This window comes from Calidris pugnax, unplaced genomic scaffold (genome assembly GCF_001431845.1).
Source record: "Calidris pugnax isolate Ruff unplaced genomic scaffold, ASM143184v1 scaffold95, whole genome shotgun sequence".
Taxonomy (NCBI): Eukaryota; Metazoa; Chordata; class Aves; order Charadriiformes; family Scolopacidae; genus Calidris; species Calidris pugnax.
The window spans coordinates 15,358,633-15,377,482 of NW_015090885.1; the positions used below are offsets into that span (position 1 = coordinate 15,358,633).

An 18,850-nucleotide genomic window follows, 5' to 3' on the forward strand; every position below is an offset into this window, starting at 1 on the left:
CGTTACGTCACCCACCCCTCCCCGCCCACCACCATGTCGCACACGCGTGACGACACACCGGCGCTCACGTGTGGCGGGAGAGAGGAGAGAGGAGGGGCGAGGCGGGAAAGCCGACGATTCTTAGTGCGCATGCGCCCCCCCCCCGCCGCCGCCACACTGGAAAGGGAGGAGCTGGGGCGGAGCCCCCGGTTGCCCGCGGTCACGTGGCCGGAACGGCCACGAGGAGGGGTGGGGCCGGACCGGGCCGGCTGTCACTAGAGAATGAGAGGGGGCGCGCGCGCGCGCGCGCTGCTGGGCGGGAGGAGGGAGAGGGAGCGCGCGCTGCCGGGCGGGAGGGGCCCGGCCCCGCCCCTCCCCGCCCTACCCCACCCCACCCTACCAGGTGAGGCCAAGGTGGCGGGGGGGGCTGTGTGAGGTGGGCAGCACCCCCGATTTGTGGCGCGGTGGGTGAGCGAGTGAGGAGCTTTAGTGCGGGACGCTGCGGGGCTGGCTGCGCTCCCGTGGGCCTGGCAGGGGACTCGGTGATGGGCGCGGGGGCGCGCAGCGGGTGTGAGGTGGGGGGGAATGCACTGTGCGCGGCCTCCCCGCAGCTTCTGTGCCTGCTCTGAGCACCGGCGGCTGCTGCTTCGGAGCCCGGCTCTTCCCCCCTGCGCGGCCGCGGCTCCGCTCCTGGCTGTAGCCGCGCCGTCCACCTGAGGCAGCGACGTGGCAGACGGCCCGGTCGGCGAAGCCAGGCAAGTGTGTTCCCTCAGCACGGGGGAGCGCTCGGCGGCGCTTACCGGCTGCGCTCTCGCCACCGCTGTGAGGTGGGCATTCGTCCCCGCGCCCCGCGGAGCCGGCTCTCGGGGAGCGGTTTGAAGCTGGCTGCCCCGGGCCCCTTCGGGAGGGCTGCCGTGCTCCAGCCGGTCCCCGCCGGGGCGGAGCGGCGCGAGCCGCGGCGGCCGTTAAGGGATGTTGCGGCCGTTAACGGCCGTCCCGCCCGCAGCCGACCCAAGAGGGATCCCCCCACCCCCGCCGCTCCTTCGGCGCAGGGGCCGTCTGCTAGCCGGTTTTTCAGGCCTAGGGGCCCGTTAACGGTTCGGCCGAGTAACGGCGGCGTTGGAGGCGGAGAGCAGCGGCAGAGCTCAGGCTGTGCCTCCGGCGATGAGTGTTCCTCCCCGGCCTCCGCCGCTGAGGGAGCGCCAGGTCCTCTAAGCGGCGTTGCTTGCGCTCCACAGTTGCGAGATTTTTCCTTACTGGAATTAAGAAAAAGAACGCTTTTAAAAGCATTAAAGTGTGTAATTTATTTAATCCTTTTATCTAATCAGTATTCCATAGATGCGCTGTTCTGACAAACTGGCCTCTTTGTGCCACCTTCCAAGTCGCTGTGTATACTTTGTTTATCCTCCTTTGATGGTCCTCATAGCATATCTTTCTCTCTCTTTTAATTTTTTTTTTTAATAAAAAAGGATAATTTTAGAGTGAGATCATGGCTCGTGATGTAAGCATCTTAGTATAAAATAACACAAAGCAGTAAACCGCACACATACCACCTTGCTTAACCAGTTTCTGGAAGTACCATGTATAGTGTTATTTTCCTCTTGTCATCCAAAGGGCACTGACAGCAAGACAGCAGAATGAAGACCAAGTGCTGTAGCCGGTTTGTGTTATGCTCCAAGACAACCATCTATACCTTTCTGCTGGGAGGAGTCTTTATTGCATTGGGCTCAAGTCGAATCCTCCTGATGAAGTATTCTGCCAATGAAGGTGCTGTTGGGCAATAAACATAATTTGCTTCAAATGAGAAAGATGACATTTGGAGTAAAACTATACCCAAAAGGCTAGTTCTTCACCTGCAGGGTTCTTAGCATAAACATTCTATTCTATAAATAGTGATAAGTTTTTCTGTACCAGAAAATCTCTCTGTAGTCATTGGTCTAACATAAAGTGATAACTTTAAGATAGCTTTAAAATAAGTGTATGATCCACACGGAGATTCGCCCTCAAAAGGTGAGGCGGTGAATTATTTTATAGCTGATTTTCAAAGACTACGTTGTTGTATAGACACTGTTGATGGTACATGTCTTGACTGAAATATTTGGGAGAAAAGTGGTATCATTGTGGGCATGCTATAACTGGCTATTACTGTTTCTCCTTTTGCCAAGTATTAGCAAAATATGTTAACAAAGAAAAGAATCCTAAAAGAAGGAGGTTGTGTCATTCTGGAAGCCTTTTTTTTTGTGAGGGAAAAAACAGCATACTGTTGTTTGGGGGAAAACATCCCCATTTAAATTTTTTTTTTTAAACAGTGATGTTCTTGTGTTCTTCAAAAATATTCTGCTACAAACTGGGACCAAACGAGGAAAGATTTCATCCCAGAAAGGAGGAAGCTGTATATCCTAAAAATTGGAATACTTATAATGAAAGTGCTGATACAGCCTTTTGCATTCATGGAAAGTGGCAAAAATTCCGACTTGGGGGGGTTAAAATAGTTTCTTGCTCTAATTATGAAAGTAGGCGACAGAATCTAATTGTGTATTCTTTATGATTTTCTGAATCCCACAGATAACAAATATGATTACCTTCCTACAACAGTGAACATATGTTCTGAAGTTGTAAAACTGGTCCTGTGTGTGGTATTGGCACTATGGGTTAAGAAAAAAGGTAAGTACCTATATGTAAAATAACTAAAATGTGTTGACTTTCTAAGATTTGCTATACTTCAAATCCCCCTTTTTTCATGATTTTATTTGGGTTTTGTTGGTTTTTTAAAAAAATCATAGATTCAAATGTAGCTGTATGGAGTACAGCTCCATGCTAGTAAGATTTCACTGGGATTATGTCTTCCATGCAGAATTATAAATAAACTTTAATTTTTTACCTCTACTTAGTGCTGTAAATTCAGGTGTTCTTGAATTATTTGTCCAGTAGCTGAAATGGGGACAGGTATGTTGAATTAGAAAGTGTAATGAAGACACAGTCTAACATTTTCAGAATTTTAACACAGTATCATGCTAGGATAATAGGAGTCATCTCACTCTGAAGTCATGACTGAACAGAAGCTTATAAATTGCACTAACTCAGAGGTTAGCCTTTAGGTTCTGTTGTTCTGACTGCTTTCATTTAAAAGCACCACCTTTCTGAAGAGGCTTTGTGTGTGTATAGTGTCAGAAGCAATATATCAGTGTTAGAATTCAAGGTAGCTTTGTTGTGAAGACAAATCTGGGGGCAGCTGTTCAGAAGAAGTGGTGTCAGGCTTCACTAGCTACTGGTTTGACATTGCAGGCTATTTTTCTGTTCCCTTTCTTGGCTTTTCTGTTGATGATGTAAAAAGGATGAGAGGTTAATTTCATAGGATTTCAAAATGGTAGTGAACAGACGTTTAAATTGGAAGAAAGTGTCAGACGCTGGAGACACATGTTAGATTGAAGTGCTGGTTTTGTCCACTTCTCCATGTAACAGTCAATAGCTCTGGCAAGCTGAGGAAATTTTTACCTCCACCAGTATTGTCTTAGGGATGCCTGTACTAAATGGTGTAGTATTGACCCTTATTTGCTACTGCGGATTACTTTCTTTTTTTTCTTCCCCCTCTCCCCCCTCCTTTTTCTTCCAAATGTCTGAGTTTCGCTGAACTCAATGTGTCAGTTTTTCAGAAGAGGATTAGATAACATTGTGTAGTCCTAAATTGGTGCTAGCCTGAGATTTATCAGTCTTTCTCCTAAAGCATGTGTCCTGAATACATAAGTAAATGTCATTCTTTGTGCCTTGTCCTTTCTTTCTTCCTTCTTCCTATATGTTCTATTTTTACCCAGATCACATGCTGTGTGCTACAGATAATGACTCCTGGTATATTTTGTATTTCTGACTTTACTGGCTGCCCTTTGGGTGCTATATGAACAGATTAAACATCTGTGTCATTGTTTTGGTTCTAGATTTGATTGATAATCATCAGAAAATCATACCCAGTAATGATGTCACTATTGTGTGGGGACTTTGCGGTGCTTTTTTGCCCTCAAAGAATGGTTGATAATTGAATTTTTGCTCCCAGTGGACAAGTAGTCTGATGGGGGTAACAGGTTCCTTGATGTTTTCTCTGCTTAAGCAAGGAGGTGAATGCCTGTAGACAGAGGATTGCTGCTCTAGGTGTGTGTTCTGCCCTGGATCTGTCCTCCCTGTTGTCAGAGGGCTGTGGTACCTTATTTTGTCAGTCCAACGGTGTTCCTGAAAACAGAACAGTGATAACTATTTTGTTATAACGGAATGGGCTTTTGATAATAAGAAAGATGTCTTTCTTACTGATTTCTTTTCCTTTTCAGAGGGTTGTTTGGATCATCCTTTTGAATGTCTTTCCTGGAAGAATTTTTGTAATTCCATGAAATGGTCAATTCCTGCCTTTCTTTACTTTTTGGATAACTTGATTGTCTTCTACGTACTGTCCTACCTCCAGCCAGTAAGTATCGAATATATTGAATAAATTGTCTTCCAATGTCTTGGTGGTAAGTAACATTGCCCTTAGACTACACTGGCAAGGCAAGATTATCAGGTAAAATAATTATTCTTTACCTGACCAGCCCAACCTCCCCATTCTCTTGCATACTGATAAGTATTGTACATCTCTCAGTAGAGGAGAGTTTCTGTGTATTTTCTTCATCAAAAGTGATTTAGAAATAAGCTGAATTGCTTCAGTACTAGGCAGGTTTTTGGTGCTTTCCTTCCTCTGGTTTCTCCCTCTCTGTATTTCTCTTTCAATGTATTTACTTATCTTGCTAGTATTTGAGCCACACTTTTCTGTGCAGCTTCTACCATTTTATGTACGCCAACATGGCTTCACCAAGGGCATGTTATGTCTGACAAATTTGGTGACCAGCATTGGTGAATAAGGGGAGAGCAACAGACATCATCTACTTGGACTTACGCAAAGTGTTTACTCTGCCCTGGTGAGGCCATATCTGTAGTACTGTGTCCAGTTCTGGGCTCCCCAGTTCAAGAAGGACAGGGAACTGCTGGAGAGAGTACAGCAAAGGGCGACAAAGATGATTAGGGGCCTAAAACATCTCTCTTATGTGGACTTGGGTCTTTTTTAGTCTGGAGAAGACTGAGAGGGGATCTGGCCAACACCTATAAATACTTAAAGGGTAGGTGTCAAGAGAATGGGACCAGTCTTTTTTCAGTGGTGCCCAGTGACAGGACAAGGTAACAGGCACAAACTTGAACATAGAAGTTCCATCTAAACATGAGGAGGATCTTCTTTACTTTGAGGGTGGCAGAGGACTGGAACAGGCTGCCCAGAGAGGTGGTGGAGTCTCTGTCTCTGGAGATTTTCAAAACCTGCCTGAACATATTCCTGTGCAACCTGCTCTAGGTGGACTTACTCTGGCAGGGGAGTTGGAGTAGATGATCTCCAGAGGTCCCTTCCAACCCTGTATCATTATGTGGTTCTGTGTTTGATGCTGTCCCACACAACATCCTGGTCTCTAAGTTGGAGAGACACAGATTTGATGGATGGACCACTCAGTGGATAAGGAACTGGTGTTCGAAGGGTTGTAGTCAATGGCTTGATGTCCAAGTGGTGACCCGTGATGAGTGGCATTCCTTAGGGGCTGGTACTAGGACTGGTGCTGTTTAACATCTTTGTTGGTGACCTGGATGGTGGGATTGAGTGCACCCTCAGCAAGTTTGCCAATGACACCAAGCTATGTGGTGCAGTAGACATGCTGAAGGGAAGGGATGTCATTCAGAGGGACTTGAGAGGCTTGAGAGGTGGGCTCATGCTGATCACATGAAGTTCAACCAGGCCAAGTGTAGGGTCTTGCATGTGGGCCACAGCAATCCCAAGCACAAATGCAGGCTGGGTGGGGAAATGGATTTTGAGCAGTCCAGGGGAGAAGGACTTGAGGGTGTTGGTGGATGAGAAGCTCAACGTGAGTTGGCAATGCACACTTGCAGCCCAGAAGGCCGGCCATATCCTGGGCTGCATCAAAAGCAGCATAGCTAGCAGGTCGAGGGAGATGATTCTTTGCCTCTATTCCACTGTGGTGAGACTCCAGCTGGAGTACTGCATCCAGCTCTGGAGTCTTCAGCACAAGAAGGACATGCACCTGTTGAAGTGGGTCCAGAGGAGGGCCACAAAGATGATCAGAGGGATGGAACTCCTCTTCTTTGAAGACAGACTGAGGGACTTGAGGTTGTTCAGCCTGAGGAAGAAAAGGCTCCAGGGAGATGTTATAGCAGCCTTCCAATACTTAAAGGGGGCCTATAGGAAAGATGAGGAGGGGCTTTTTACGAGGGGTGATGGCTTCGAACTGGGAGAGGGTAGATTTAGATTAGATATCAGGAAGAAATTCTTTACTTTGAAGGTGGTAAGGCAGTGGAACAGGTTGCCCGGAGAAGTTGTGGAGGCCCCATCCCAGGAATTGTTCAAGCCAGGTCATATGGGGCTTTGAGTAACCTGGTCTAGTGGGAGGTGTTCCTGCCCATGGCAGGTGGGTGGAACTAGGTGATCTTTAAGGTGCCTTCCAATCTAAACCATTCTATTGAATGTGACTTCACGTTACTTGTTTTCTTTTCTCAGTGACGCCAAAGATAAGTGAGGAAATGTAATCCCACAAAGGGAGTAAGTGTAATAGGAACTGAGGGGGCAAGGAAGAAAACTGTTTGACTTTAATTTTTGTATTTATTTATTAGTTATGTTTAAGCACAAAATGTAATCGGTACTTCTAGCTATGTTCAGCCTTTTGGATGGATCTACATATGCTCAGTAAATAGTACAATTTTTGTGCTTTCTTTTATTTAATTGTTAAGATAGTTTTTTGTTAAGAATCTGTGTTTGAAGTTAGGTGGAAACAGATGGTTAGTGCTTCCTATAAAATACTGTTGCTGGCCCTGTTTGGCATTAAAAATAAGTATAAACGTTTCTGTTCCTTATCTTTCCCAATTTCTCTTTAAAATATTATCCTTCTAGGTGTACATTTTTGTCAGGGACAGACGAGAGTCTAAAATAGGACCTGTCTGGAAAAATCTAATTAAAATGAAGAGTCGGGTATCTTAAAATAACATGCAAAAGTGTTGGGTTCTGTGGGTAGCTGTGTGGGGCTTTTTTTGGTGGTGTGGGTTTTTTTTGTTGTTTTGGTGTTTGTTCTGTTTTTTACTTTAGGAAGGAGATTCAGTTATAATGGTTGCAATAGCAAAGCCTGTTGTTTAGAAGGTTACATAAACAGCATTGCTTTCTTAAGCCGTTTGATTTGGCTCAGTTAATATAAAAGGCACAGCTTTTTTATTTTACACCCCCACACACCTTGTCTTTCTCTGCTCAGAACATGCTCAAAAATTCCTCTTCTTTAGAACTCTTAGCTTCTTATATCTTTTAACTGGATATACTTTATGATGGTTAGCTGAAATTGTAACATTATCATGGTAAACAAGTATTAAAAGAGATAACTAAATACCTGTAAGATAGAATAGCTTGAGTACAAGGCCATGAAAGGGAAGAGGTAGAGGCAAGATGCTTGAAAGAAGGAAGCCATACCTGACTGAACTTCGTTTCGTGTGACTTTAAAAACTAAGTAGGTTTGGGACTAAGTTGTACCTGAATGAGCAGTTGCTTGGGGTATGGAGTTGCTTTGATGAGGGTTTTTTTGCTTGAAGCTTCAGCTATAACTATGGATACTCTTTAATGGTTAATGTTTCCTAGTGGTAAGATTTATTTTTGTTGACATGTAAGTTAGTGGCATGGTGATCTTTGGTAAATTTTTTTCTTACTCCTTCTCATCTAGGACAGAGGTCCCTTGAGGTCTTAGGTAGCAAAGCATCTCAAAATGAATGCCCTGTAACTATTCTGCTGTAGTTTTTGACCATATTATGTTACCAGAGAAATTGGATGGGGGACTTTGACTGTAAAGTAAAACCAGAGTATACATGGAATACTTGTACATTTTGCATCAAGCCTCCTTTTTTTTTCTCTGGAGTAGTTTCTGCCAGATTCAGTTGTTTATTCAGTATTTTTCTTTTTCCACAGTGTTGAATATTTATTGAGTTTTACTCTTGCAAAGCAGAAAATTAAGCTGTGGTTTCTTAGGCAGATGTCTTGTGTCAGTCTTCAGCTTACTTGAGACCCTGTGTCATGCTGTTCCATGATGCTTACTGTTCAGCAGATAGTAGGTTGGAATAGAGTGGAACTAAGATAATGAGAAAAGATCTTGTGCTTTTCCTCTGGTAAATGAAAAAGGCTCTGCTATTGCAGAACTGGGAATGTGGAAATGCAGATGTGAAAGTTCAAGTCTGTGTTTTGCAATTCTCAATCCGTATATGTTTTTGTGTAAAATTGTCTCAAAAAGTGATCTCACTCCAAGGCTGAATTGAAGGAAAGAGTTCAGATGCCTAGATTTTTGTACTTGTACTGACTACACAGGGCAGTCTTGAATAACACACAATTTGGGAAACACCCACACACCTCAAAAAGAACCCTTTTTCCCCACTGGTGCTGATAGTTTCTCTTCTTTAATGGTAACTCCAGTGTCTAATACAGAGACCAAAAAGATAATCCATGCCTCAAGGAGTTTCCAGCTTGGGATAATGGCCATGGCCATCGGTCACTCGTTATTATACAGCTATTCCCAAATTTGACAGGAACTTGAGAGTTGTCTTCAGTTGTACTTTGAAATAGGTGAATTTTTTAGTACAGTTGCAGTCTTGAAAATTCAAGCTGAGCACCTCTTTACCTTTGATAAATGATACAGCAAATGCACTTGACATAAAAGAAGTTTATTTTCTGCAAGAGCCTTGTCTAAATCCGGGATTTCATGGATGCTGCAAGCTGGCACTGCACCCAGAAGTAGCCTCGCCTTCCCCTGTTTTTTTCATACTTTCATTTTCGAGCAACTTCCTCCTTTGTGCTGGCACAGCTGTTTTTGCAGCTGACTGGTCAACCTGGCTGGGGAATTGATCTGACGTTAAACCATTTTCTTTTTTGTTAAGTAAGTTTTCCACTGGATTGGTTTCCTCGCATCTTTGTTTCAGTACAGCTTTCCCCACTACAGTGGAATTTAGGTTCTGTGGTTTGTTTGATGTTTTGGAATGGGACCTGAATGTCATTTTAGGGGTGTGTTATTCTGCTTGGGTAGAAAAGAAAGTTCAGTACCAGGATGATGCTTTTCAATCTGGCACCTTGCAGAAAGGTGAACACTTAAAGTTGGTGGGCTTTTGATGTCCGTGCTATGTCTCGAGTATAACTTTGCTCCCCTTCTTCTCTTTCTAGGCAATGGCTGTACTCTTCTCAAATTTTGTCATTATAACAACAGCTCTTCTCTTCAGGATAGTGCTAAAGTAAGTAATATTTAATAAAGTAAACGAAATCTTATATCTTATATTAGCAGCACTTCTTTCCAGACTGCTGTAATTCTTAATTGAATGTAAATGTAATCTAATAAGAGGGCATGAGATATGTTAAGAGTGAAAGATAGAGGTGTCTTCGGCGATATTGTGCCAGCCCTGATGTGTGGGGACTGAGGAATTGTGGAGATGTGCTGCTGAGCAAGAGCTTGGCAGGTGTTCTTGCAGTGATGGGAAGGAAGCCTTGAGAACAGTAAAACAATGTCTTTATATGGTATTATTTGTGTGGTATGAAATCTAGTGAGGAAAATAACAGATAATAATGTTTGGATAACATAGGCACATGAACACTTCTATGTAGCCAATTGTATTGCTCGTAACGTCCTGTGGACAGGCCCTACAACATATCTGTGTAGAGAGCACAGCGTGTGATCAAAAAAGAGAAACTATATTGCTGTAAAAATAAAACATTAAACGTCTTCGTCCTGTGGACAGGCCCTACAACATATCTGTGTAGAGAGCACAGCGTGTGATCAAAAAAGAGAAACTATATTGCTGTAAAAATAAAACATTAAACGTCTTCGCTTCACCACCTGGCAAAGTCTGTGCCCTTGGTTGCTGCACTGATGTGTTTCTGATCAACTGCGTAGTATGTTTTAAAAAGTAATTATATGTCTAGTCATTACTCATGTGACAAAAACCAGACACTCTGTCCTGTGTGTTCTGCTCCGCTTGATTTGTGCTCTTTATGGTGTGATTTAGATTCAGAAAAGACTGACAGGGCAACAGGTAGTAACTTCACACTACTGAAAAAGTGACTTGTGTTGAATAGAGAGCAAAGATCCTTTTCTACAGGTGTTAATATACCAAAAGAGTGTCTGATAGTCTGACTGGAAACGCTTTTTCTCAGTTTAGTTTTATGTCTCTTGTGAAGTAACAATTGACTTAATCTTGCAAATTTTTGATTTTCCCCAAGATAAACAGCCTTTACTTGAGTGAAAAAACAGTATAAATAGTTCTAGCAGTATTATAAATTATAAATATATAAATAGATTTATGTGATTTACCATTGTAAAATACTAGAAAAGGGCACAAAATCATGGGGGAAAGATGAAATCTAGTGAAAGTTTACTGAAGAAAGAGGGTAGTTATTTGAATGTCTGTGTTTTCTTTTATCTGTCAGACATCTGTTTCCATAGAGACAACAGTTGCTTTTAAGTTAACAGGCAGTGTCTAGAACTACCATGATCTTGAAAGATGTCCCTTAAATTATCTCTAGAGAATACTCCATTTTGTATTTCTGTGATTGTCTGGCTGGGCCTCCCTTGCCGTAGAAAAGTATGCTGCCTTTTGTCATTTTACTGCCAATACCGAAAAGCCAAGATTTTTCTTTGTGCCTGTCTCTGTCTCCTTATCTGTTGCATAATGTCTTTTATGTGTTTTATAGAGCTTGTTCTCCTGTCATTTAACTTGTACCACTGTGTTTCTAAAGTTGGTGGCTTTTTTTTGCTTACTCCTAGGCGAAAACTCTCTTGGGTACAATGGGCATCTCTGGTGATTTTATTCCTGTCCATCGTTGCCCTGACTCTGGGAACTGGAGGCCATCAGCAAAGCTTGGCTGTGCATGGATTCCATCACAATATGTTTTTCAGTCCATCTAACCACTGCCTTCTCTATGCTGGACCTGAGGAAGCATGCCTGGAAAAGGGCAACTGCTTAGCACCAAGTTTCCTTCCCAGCTTCCAGTGGAATGTCACCAGTACCATGGCAGGAGCATTGAAACCTCTCCGCCTCAGCCTGGGCCATCTGCTTATTCTAGTGCAGTGTTTTATTTCTGCCCTGGCTAACATCTATAACGAGAAGATCTTGAAAGATGGGGATCAAATTGCTGAAAGCATCTTCACGCAGAACAGCAAACTCTATGCTTTTGGGGTGCTGTTCAATGGGCTTATGCTCGGGCTGCGGACTAAGGACCGGAGGCAGATAAGGAATTGTGGCTTCTTTTATGGGCACAACGTCTTCTCGGTGGCTCTCATATTTGTCACAGCTTTCCTGGGGCTGTCTGTAGCCTTCATCTTGAAGTTCCGAGACAATATGTTCCATGTTATGACTGCTCAGATCACTACTGTCATCATCACCACTGTCTCTTTTGTCATCTTTGACTTCAGGCCTTCTCTAGAGTTCTTTTTGGAAGCTCCGGTAGTGCTTCTCTCCATATTCATCTATAATGCCAGTAAACCACGAGGCCTGGAATATGCCATTCTGCGGGAAAGGGGCAAACTCGTCAAAGGAGATGCATGGGAGAGGTCAAGTGGGGTAAGGCTTTTCAGTACTTGTCCCCTCTGGTTTCTCTCTTTCACCCCTATTTATGCTATAGAATGTTTGGAAGATTCATTTTGCGTGTGACCAGACAGATTCCTCAACTCAAACACCAAAACCCCTTGGTATTTATTAAAATCTTTTAAATTGATTGAGTATTGCTTTGCACATTCCACTTTTTCAGTTCATAAAGCCTAGTTAAGCATTGTTTTTCTGCTGTGACTACAGACAGTCCTGTGAGCAACTTCAGCTTTGTACAAATGCTCTCTTGAAACCTTTATAACCAAAATATTTTACTGGCCCTGGGCATCCAGAAATTGGAATTGATGCCTGGGAAATATTTGTGCTTAAGTAGAACTGATAAATCTGTGTAGCTGAGCCTACATCATCAAGAAGTTAGTATATTTGATGTTAAGATAATTTATGCTTTCACAGTCAAAGATAACTGAAGACAAAAAGGTAATGTTTAAGTACAGAGTTTTAATAAGTTTTTTTTCCTACAAAACATTTCCTCCAGGCTCATTAATGTTTTTTGTCCTAGATTGAATAGTAATCTACTTAACTAGAACATGACATGGAGGGCTTGCTCTCATATGTCATTCAACTGAGCTGAGCAGTCAGTCTGAAGGGGAAAGGTTAATGCCTGTATACTTTTAGTCCTGAGTGTACAGATGTGCTCTGTAATACACGGTACAACCAGCAGAGTGTGCTGTCTCTGTTTAATTCTAAGAAACATTAAACTTCGAAAAGGTATTTTCCTGAAATTCCATATGGTCCCTTTTTAGGCTGTTGATTAACAAACAGTAAATAACACAAAGTTATTTATTTTTGGTATAATGGGCATTCTCTATTTTAACATTTACGATTGAGCAGTTATGTTAAAAACAAATAGTATTATGTGAGCAGGCTTCCTGATGAAGGAATGGGCTACAAGCTGTTTTAGGGAGTGAGTTGGTAAAAAGAGTTAACAGTACATGGGATTTTTAATGAGTTTTTTATATATATCCTAGACCAAGATTATAACACACTGGTAAGAGATTTACCAGGGTACAGGGTCTTGATTTGGTGTAAGTGATGCCTTCAAAGTAAACTTTACTCTTTTTTGTCTTATTTTTTTGGTATTAATAACAAGATGACTTTTGCTCATGTTATTCTCTTCTGCTTCTGGTTCCTGTAGGATGGAGAAGAATTTGAGAGACTGAACAAACCAAGCAGTGACATCGATACAGATGAAGATTCCCTCTAGCATGAGGCTGGCTCAGAGGAGTGTTATTACTCATAGCGAGAGAATGTTAATGTTTTATTAATATAGAGAAGAGTAATTTTTCCCCACTTGCAGATAAATTGAGACTGTTTTGGGGCTGGATGTCAGAAGTGGATAAGGAAATCACTGAAGCCATATATGGAGAGTTGTATTCACTCTTCCTATCCATGTAAATCAGGAGTTCAAAATCTGCTGAAAGCAACAAAATTTGTAACTGATGCAAACAAGAAGAGGCTTGGACCCTGGACTTACTGGTCTGGGTGATGTGCTGCATTGTGGAAGGCAGTCCTGGACTCTAACCATATGTCTTTCAAGGCTTTGGTTGACTGTCGTGAGTCACTGCAACTTCCTGTATGAATTCCTTGGCTAGTAAAGCAGAGATATTACTGTTCTCCACCTTGCAGATGTGATAGAAGTGTTGATTAATGTTTTTTCTGCACCTTCCAATGTACAAATGCTCCAGTAAGTCAGTAAGTTTTCTTTTCAGGACTTAGGATGTTACTAATAACCTCATCAGCAATGAGGCATGTTGAATGTTTTATTGTATTTTGGCAATTCAGATTGACATATCCCTAGCTGAGTAAAAGAGTCTCTCTGAACCAACCTCATCAAACTTTCACTTGTGAATGTATGTTAAATCAAATGGTTTGGGTTAAGGTTATGTTGATCCTTCAAACAGGCAGATCTCTAGAATGTGATTTGAGTTTGAATGGTCTTAATTCTGTCTTCATTCCTGTTTTAACTCTGTACTGACTCCTGTGGAGTCCTTTCTTTCTGATTTTCTCTGATGTGACTGAGAGCAGAATAGATTTCACTGACTTCAGCCACTAGTTCTCCTCACATTTTCAGTGTGAGACTGTTGTGTGCCTGTCTCCAGTGTCTGGGGAAATGGAAATCTGGAATGCCTTTGTAGCAGATAGTGAATTTTACATGCAACTTATGTGGCCTAACTTTGAAAGAGCTTGAATAAAACAAATATTATACAGTATGAATGCATCCTAGGATCTCTTTTTGCATTTAGAAAGGCTTAGTTTACACAGAGTTCACGATCTGAAAACAAATATTACAGTGATGACCTTCAACATCTGGAGCACTGAGCAAGAGGGTGCAGGTAGTAATACCATTTGCTCAACCCTGTCAGACTGATAAAGTCTTACATTCATTTTGTAGAGAGAGAAATCATCCTGCAGAGTGCCAGGCATAGTGATGTCAGAGTCACTGTTGAGCCATCTGCTGGATTGTAGTTTGAGTGAGATGAAAAATAGTTTCCAAATAATTCAGGGAATTTTAAAAGGGGGAAGGGAATGGGGATGCAGATAAGAGATTCTCGGTATGTTCCTAAAGGCTCTTCTCTCGGAATGTTGGAAAAGATGTTGGTTTATAATTTCCTCCCTTCAAAAATGCATCTTTCATAGTTGAAAGATACTGTCAAAAGAATTCTTAAGAAGATAAGCAATGAGTTCAGTGTCAAAGCCTCATACCACAGTGTATAGTAATCAGTTAGTGATGCATTTCTCTGTGGACTGAAGACAGTCCTGCCTTTGTTTCCCCTCTGCCACCCCATTTTCAGGCTCTGTGTTTAACAGCTTACTTATGCATACTGTATTGATGGCTCATGGCTATATTAATTAACATACTTCCTGTCTTTGATCCGTCAAGAGGGGGCAGCCTGTTCCCATATGTGGCCAATGACTGTCAAGTTATAAACTGTGAATCTAAAATTATTATTCTCTTTTCTTACTTTTTTTCTGTATTAACTTTTCCTAGCTTATATTAAGAATAACTGTACAAAGTGAAGTTACTGTTTTGGTTGAAAAATTTTTTACAGCTGCTCTCATTGTGCTTGTATAGTAGGCCATTTCAACAAAAGGAATCCTAGTTGTTTGCATCTGTATAGAACGAATAAGAAGGCATATTTCAGTGTAAATTCCAGAAACATGCTTTTCATTGGTTTATGATGTCCTATTTTGTGAAATGAAACTTCAAGGGGAAAGTAATGCTCAAACTATTAAAGACTTATTTGTGATAAGACATTTTCTTTTTGTTTTTCCATTACATACAGCTTTGCAATATATACCTGCCTGAGTTCATTGTCTTTTTCAATCATAGCTCCCAACTTCAGCAGGTGTTTCTAAGAACAGTGAAAGTACTCTTAGCTTTAGATTGCTTTGCACTTACATGAGCAGTAGCTTTTTGCATGAACTTTTCCAGAGAGCTTTGCCTTAAATCAGAACGTAGAGATCAATCTTGTCCCTCTAATGACAGAGCATCAAACCAAAGGTGAATGTCTTAAAAACCATGTTTGACCTTCTTGCCTGAATTATCTGCCTTAAGAGAAATGAGATATGGAAATAACTGATCTGCAGATTTCATAAAGTGCACTTAGTTCTTGCTTTCAACTCCCATCCTGCTTAATGATTTTTTCCTCTATAAATTTCACTGATGCTATCCTGCTTGGCTTAATTGCCAAAATCTTAGATTGCATAAAGATATCAAATATGCAACTGTTGATCCAAACATTTACTTGCACTGTGGAGTTGGTCCTGTCTAACATGTAGAAATCTTTCTGTGGTCTTCAGGTTGGAGGTCTCGGAGAGATTCTGTTGGATTGGACAGGCAGGTTTCTTTTAATAACGGATGAGAACTGTATATCCCCTTTGCAGCAACAGGAATGTTAACTGCTGCCTGAAAACAGGTAAGAATTTGCATCAACTTAGCAACAGAAAAGCCTGTAAAGTAGCACAAAAGTATAACCATGCAATTCTGGACAGATGTACTATCCATGGCAATAGTTGAATTTAGTGTGTACGTGAGATTTGTTAGAGGAAGTGACTGTAAACGATTGTCAGCTGGAGAGTGGCCCTGGTTAGCAGGGAGGAGGAGCTATTTTATAGAGTTACACATTTCAAATAATCAAGTGGGATTCGCATGATCTAAGTATTTCCACTGTATGGTGGTTGACCTATCCATGTGGGAAAGCTTACTATTTTTCTCTTGAAATAACAGTAAGGAAATTTATGAGGAGATACTTTGGAGAGCAGCATTAGTTTGGCATATAGTCTTTAAGGAATAGATTGGGCAGGGAGCTTTTTCTAAGCTGTGATTTACAGCCCAGATTCACAAATGTTTGAACTTAATTGCTGCTGAGGATGTTATGTTCATCCCTTTAGGTTTGAGGAAATAGTTCACAAAACCTCCCAGAAAGAGAAATGAGTTCATGTTTCTCTTGTTTATAACAAGCCAATTAAAGCAACATTTATTTTGGTTAATTTCAGCTATTTGTGAACGTAGCAAACATGCCATGGTGCTTGAAAGACAGCCCGTGAATGAAAACAGCCATCCTGGAGCTGAATCAAATCCCATAAATATGTATAAGAAAAAAGTCTTTATTATATGGAATTTTCCCACTAAGAGCTGTAGAAATAGGACCTTAATCTCAGTAAGTCTGTCTTCAGAGTGATGCTGCAGGGACAGATCCAGTGCTTTAGATTTGATTTGTGTTTTGCAAAATGAAGTCTTAATTTGGAGCATTTTAGCTGCCGAATGCTTATAGTCTTCAATATAACTATATGCTGCTGTTGGAAGGATTTTTTGGCTTGGTGTTCCTTCAGGCTTTGCTTCTAATTTTCCAAAGGGTTGCAAAATCAAGATTTTAAATCATTGCTACAAGTTTCTGGTAATTCTGAGCCAGTTTTTAATGAAGGCAGGAATTGGCACCAGAATGTAGAATGATCTTGAGTCTTCCTCAAATTCTATGAATATTTGAACATGTAGTTCTGGTTAAGAGCCCACCTCAACCTCCCTTATAAGTGGACAGCTTGTTTGGAGTTGTCTTTTTAATGCAACTCCCACTGAATGCCTAGGCTGGGTTTGGTACTTGTACAACTTAACTCTGAATTCTGGAGAGGAGGGAAAAAATAAAAAGCAATTTGGATCAGGTGTTGCACTCATTTGTAAGATAACAGTCTCCTCCTCCTGCTCAGCACAGGACATTAAGTTCCCATGATTTGTAATGTGAGTTAAAAGGACGTTCATTTAAAGACTTAATTTTTCTGTGAACTTGTTTTTCATGTAGAAATGAACATCTGAAAGAAAACACCCAAAGGTGTTTCTTTTTGTCTATGGGGGTGGCTGTTAGACATCTGGTCTACTTTCCTCTGCTTTTGCTTTAGGCAAAGAAAGTTAGGCAGCTGACCTTAATACTCTGATGCAATAAGCACTTGTTTTCTAAAACTGAGCTATGGGACCTCCCATTTTCTTCTTCACAGAACCTTTCAGTTCTGTGACTCTTGTTATACCTCCTTTTTGGTTTTTTTGAATTTCTCCGTTCCCTGCTTTCAGCTGTGGAAGTGCTGCAGTTAGTGAGAACTTGGAAGCTCTTGGCAGGCAGCGGTCCTCTCAAAATGGTTCTGTCAAATGTCTGCCTTCCTCCACTTAGCTCCAGTCACCAAAGAGATAAGTTGGGAGCTGTACCCTGTGCTGACTAGAACTTGTGGTACAGAGGGCAGTCTGCCCCAGGAGGTTACTACGTTTGCAAAGATAAGGAGGAACTGCCCAGGCCCTGTGACGTCTCCACATCTGTCTGCCTTTGTGACATTCAGAAGGGCAAGCGAGGTCTGACTTTTTGTGACTAAGTTTCTAAAGAAAGTATCTGGTTTTGAGTGAACTTGTTGTTTTACCCAGTTGTTTTCATCTGGGAAAAAAAAATATTTAAAAAAAATCAGGAAAATGTTAAAACTCAAACTGTGGGACATGCTCTGGCCAGTATAGAACTGTAGCTTCCCCCTATTTCTGTGCTACTGCTGTGATGGCAAAACCTAGTACGAGTGCCCTGTTGCATGTACCTATACATGGCATGTACACCCATGTCATGGATTATAATAAGAGATGTGACTGGTCAAGCATGCCTTCAGCATTGGAAAGGACAACTCTGCCTCTGTGAAGGCTTACGTAATACCTTCACTTCAGCTTATTCCTTAATCTTTCTGCTGTGTCTTAATTGTATAGAAATCTCACCCAAATGGTGTTGAAAGCATGGCTATGAATGCATTTCCTGTCACTGATTTCAGTAGGAGTAGGATGGTGGAACAGATCCAATGCTCAAAGACACCCAGTGAGAAGGGAGAAGAAAACCATTTCCGGAAGCGGGGCAGAAATAGAGCTGGTTTAGTAGCAGAGCAAATTATTCTCCTATAGTTTTATAAACATGTAGTCTAGATTTTTTTTTTTTCATTGAGGGGGGAGAGGGTATGAGAAGAAGAGGGAGAAGGAAATTTGAAATTTAGAGCAATAGTTTAATTAAAAACATTATTATAGAGAGCTAGTTACAACATATTTAAAATATACGCGAATGAGAATTTTTTCCTTTTGTTCTGATGAAAATAATGCTTTTCAGTTTTCTGTATTTCAGACAATGCTAACCATGGTTGCTGTTTCCACTTAGCTCTCATTAACTTGGATTTAACTGTCAGGTGGGCAGGACCTAAGAGATCAGGGACCATAAAAGGCCATGCAGGAAGCTTTGTAGTTCAGAACTTTACATTGCGTTGTATTCGAACAAATCCTGCTATGGCCATAAATTCATATTTTCATTGATAAAGTCAGCTAATTACAATGTTAACGCGCTGTAGAAGGGATGGTGTCTTTTTAGACAAAGTACTTCAAAAGGATTTTGTTGTTATTGTTGTTGTTATCAAAGAGGCTGCCCCATGCTTCTTTCTTAATTTTTCTTTTCTGGGAAAGTTCTGAAGTGTGATTCTTTACTTCTTTTCATAAGCATAATGCAATCTCACTTTCCAATAAATATACTTATTTTTTTCTCCTTAGAAAAAAATACTCAAAAGAGCATTGCAATATTTGTTGGACAGTTTGTGTCCTGCCCTGTGGTAGTGTCCATGGACTGGGACTGTGGGGTTTTTTTTGTTTGGTTTTAGTACAAACAGCACCTCCTGATGCCCTTTG

General features: G+C 41.5%; 1 protein-coding gene across 2 annotated transcripts; it reads left to right on the forward strand.

Annotated features, from left to right (window-relative positions):
* The first annotated feature begins 360 nt into the window (after positions 1–360).
* SLC35A5 (solute carrier family 35 member A5) lies at positions 361–14,920 on the forward strand. 2 transcript variants are annotated; one of them, XM_014947431.1, is made up of 7 exons: positions 361–382; positions 1,594–1,746; positions 2,545–2,643; positions 4,296–4,429; positions 9,233–9,300; positions 10,827–11,622; positions 12,803–14,920. In XM_014947431.1, exons 2-7 carry the CDS (start codon positions 1,617–1,619, stop codon positions 12,869–12,871), a joined length of 1,296 nt encoding a protein of 431 aa, XP_014802917.1. In that variant the 5' UTR covers positions 361–382; positions 1,594–1,616; the 3' UTR covers positions 12,872–14,920. The 2 variants fall into 2 exon arrangements, with proteins under 2 accessions (XP_014802917.1, XP_014802916.1); XM_014947430.1 differs by lacking the exon at positions 361–382 and adding an exon at positions 414–734.
* The last annotated feature ends 3,930 nt before the right edge of the window (positions 14,921–18,850 follow it).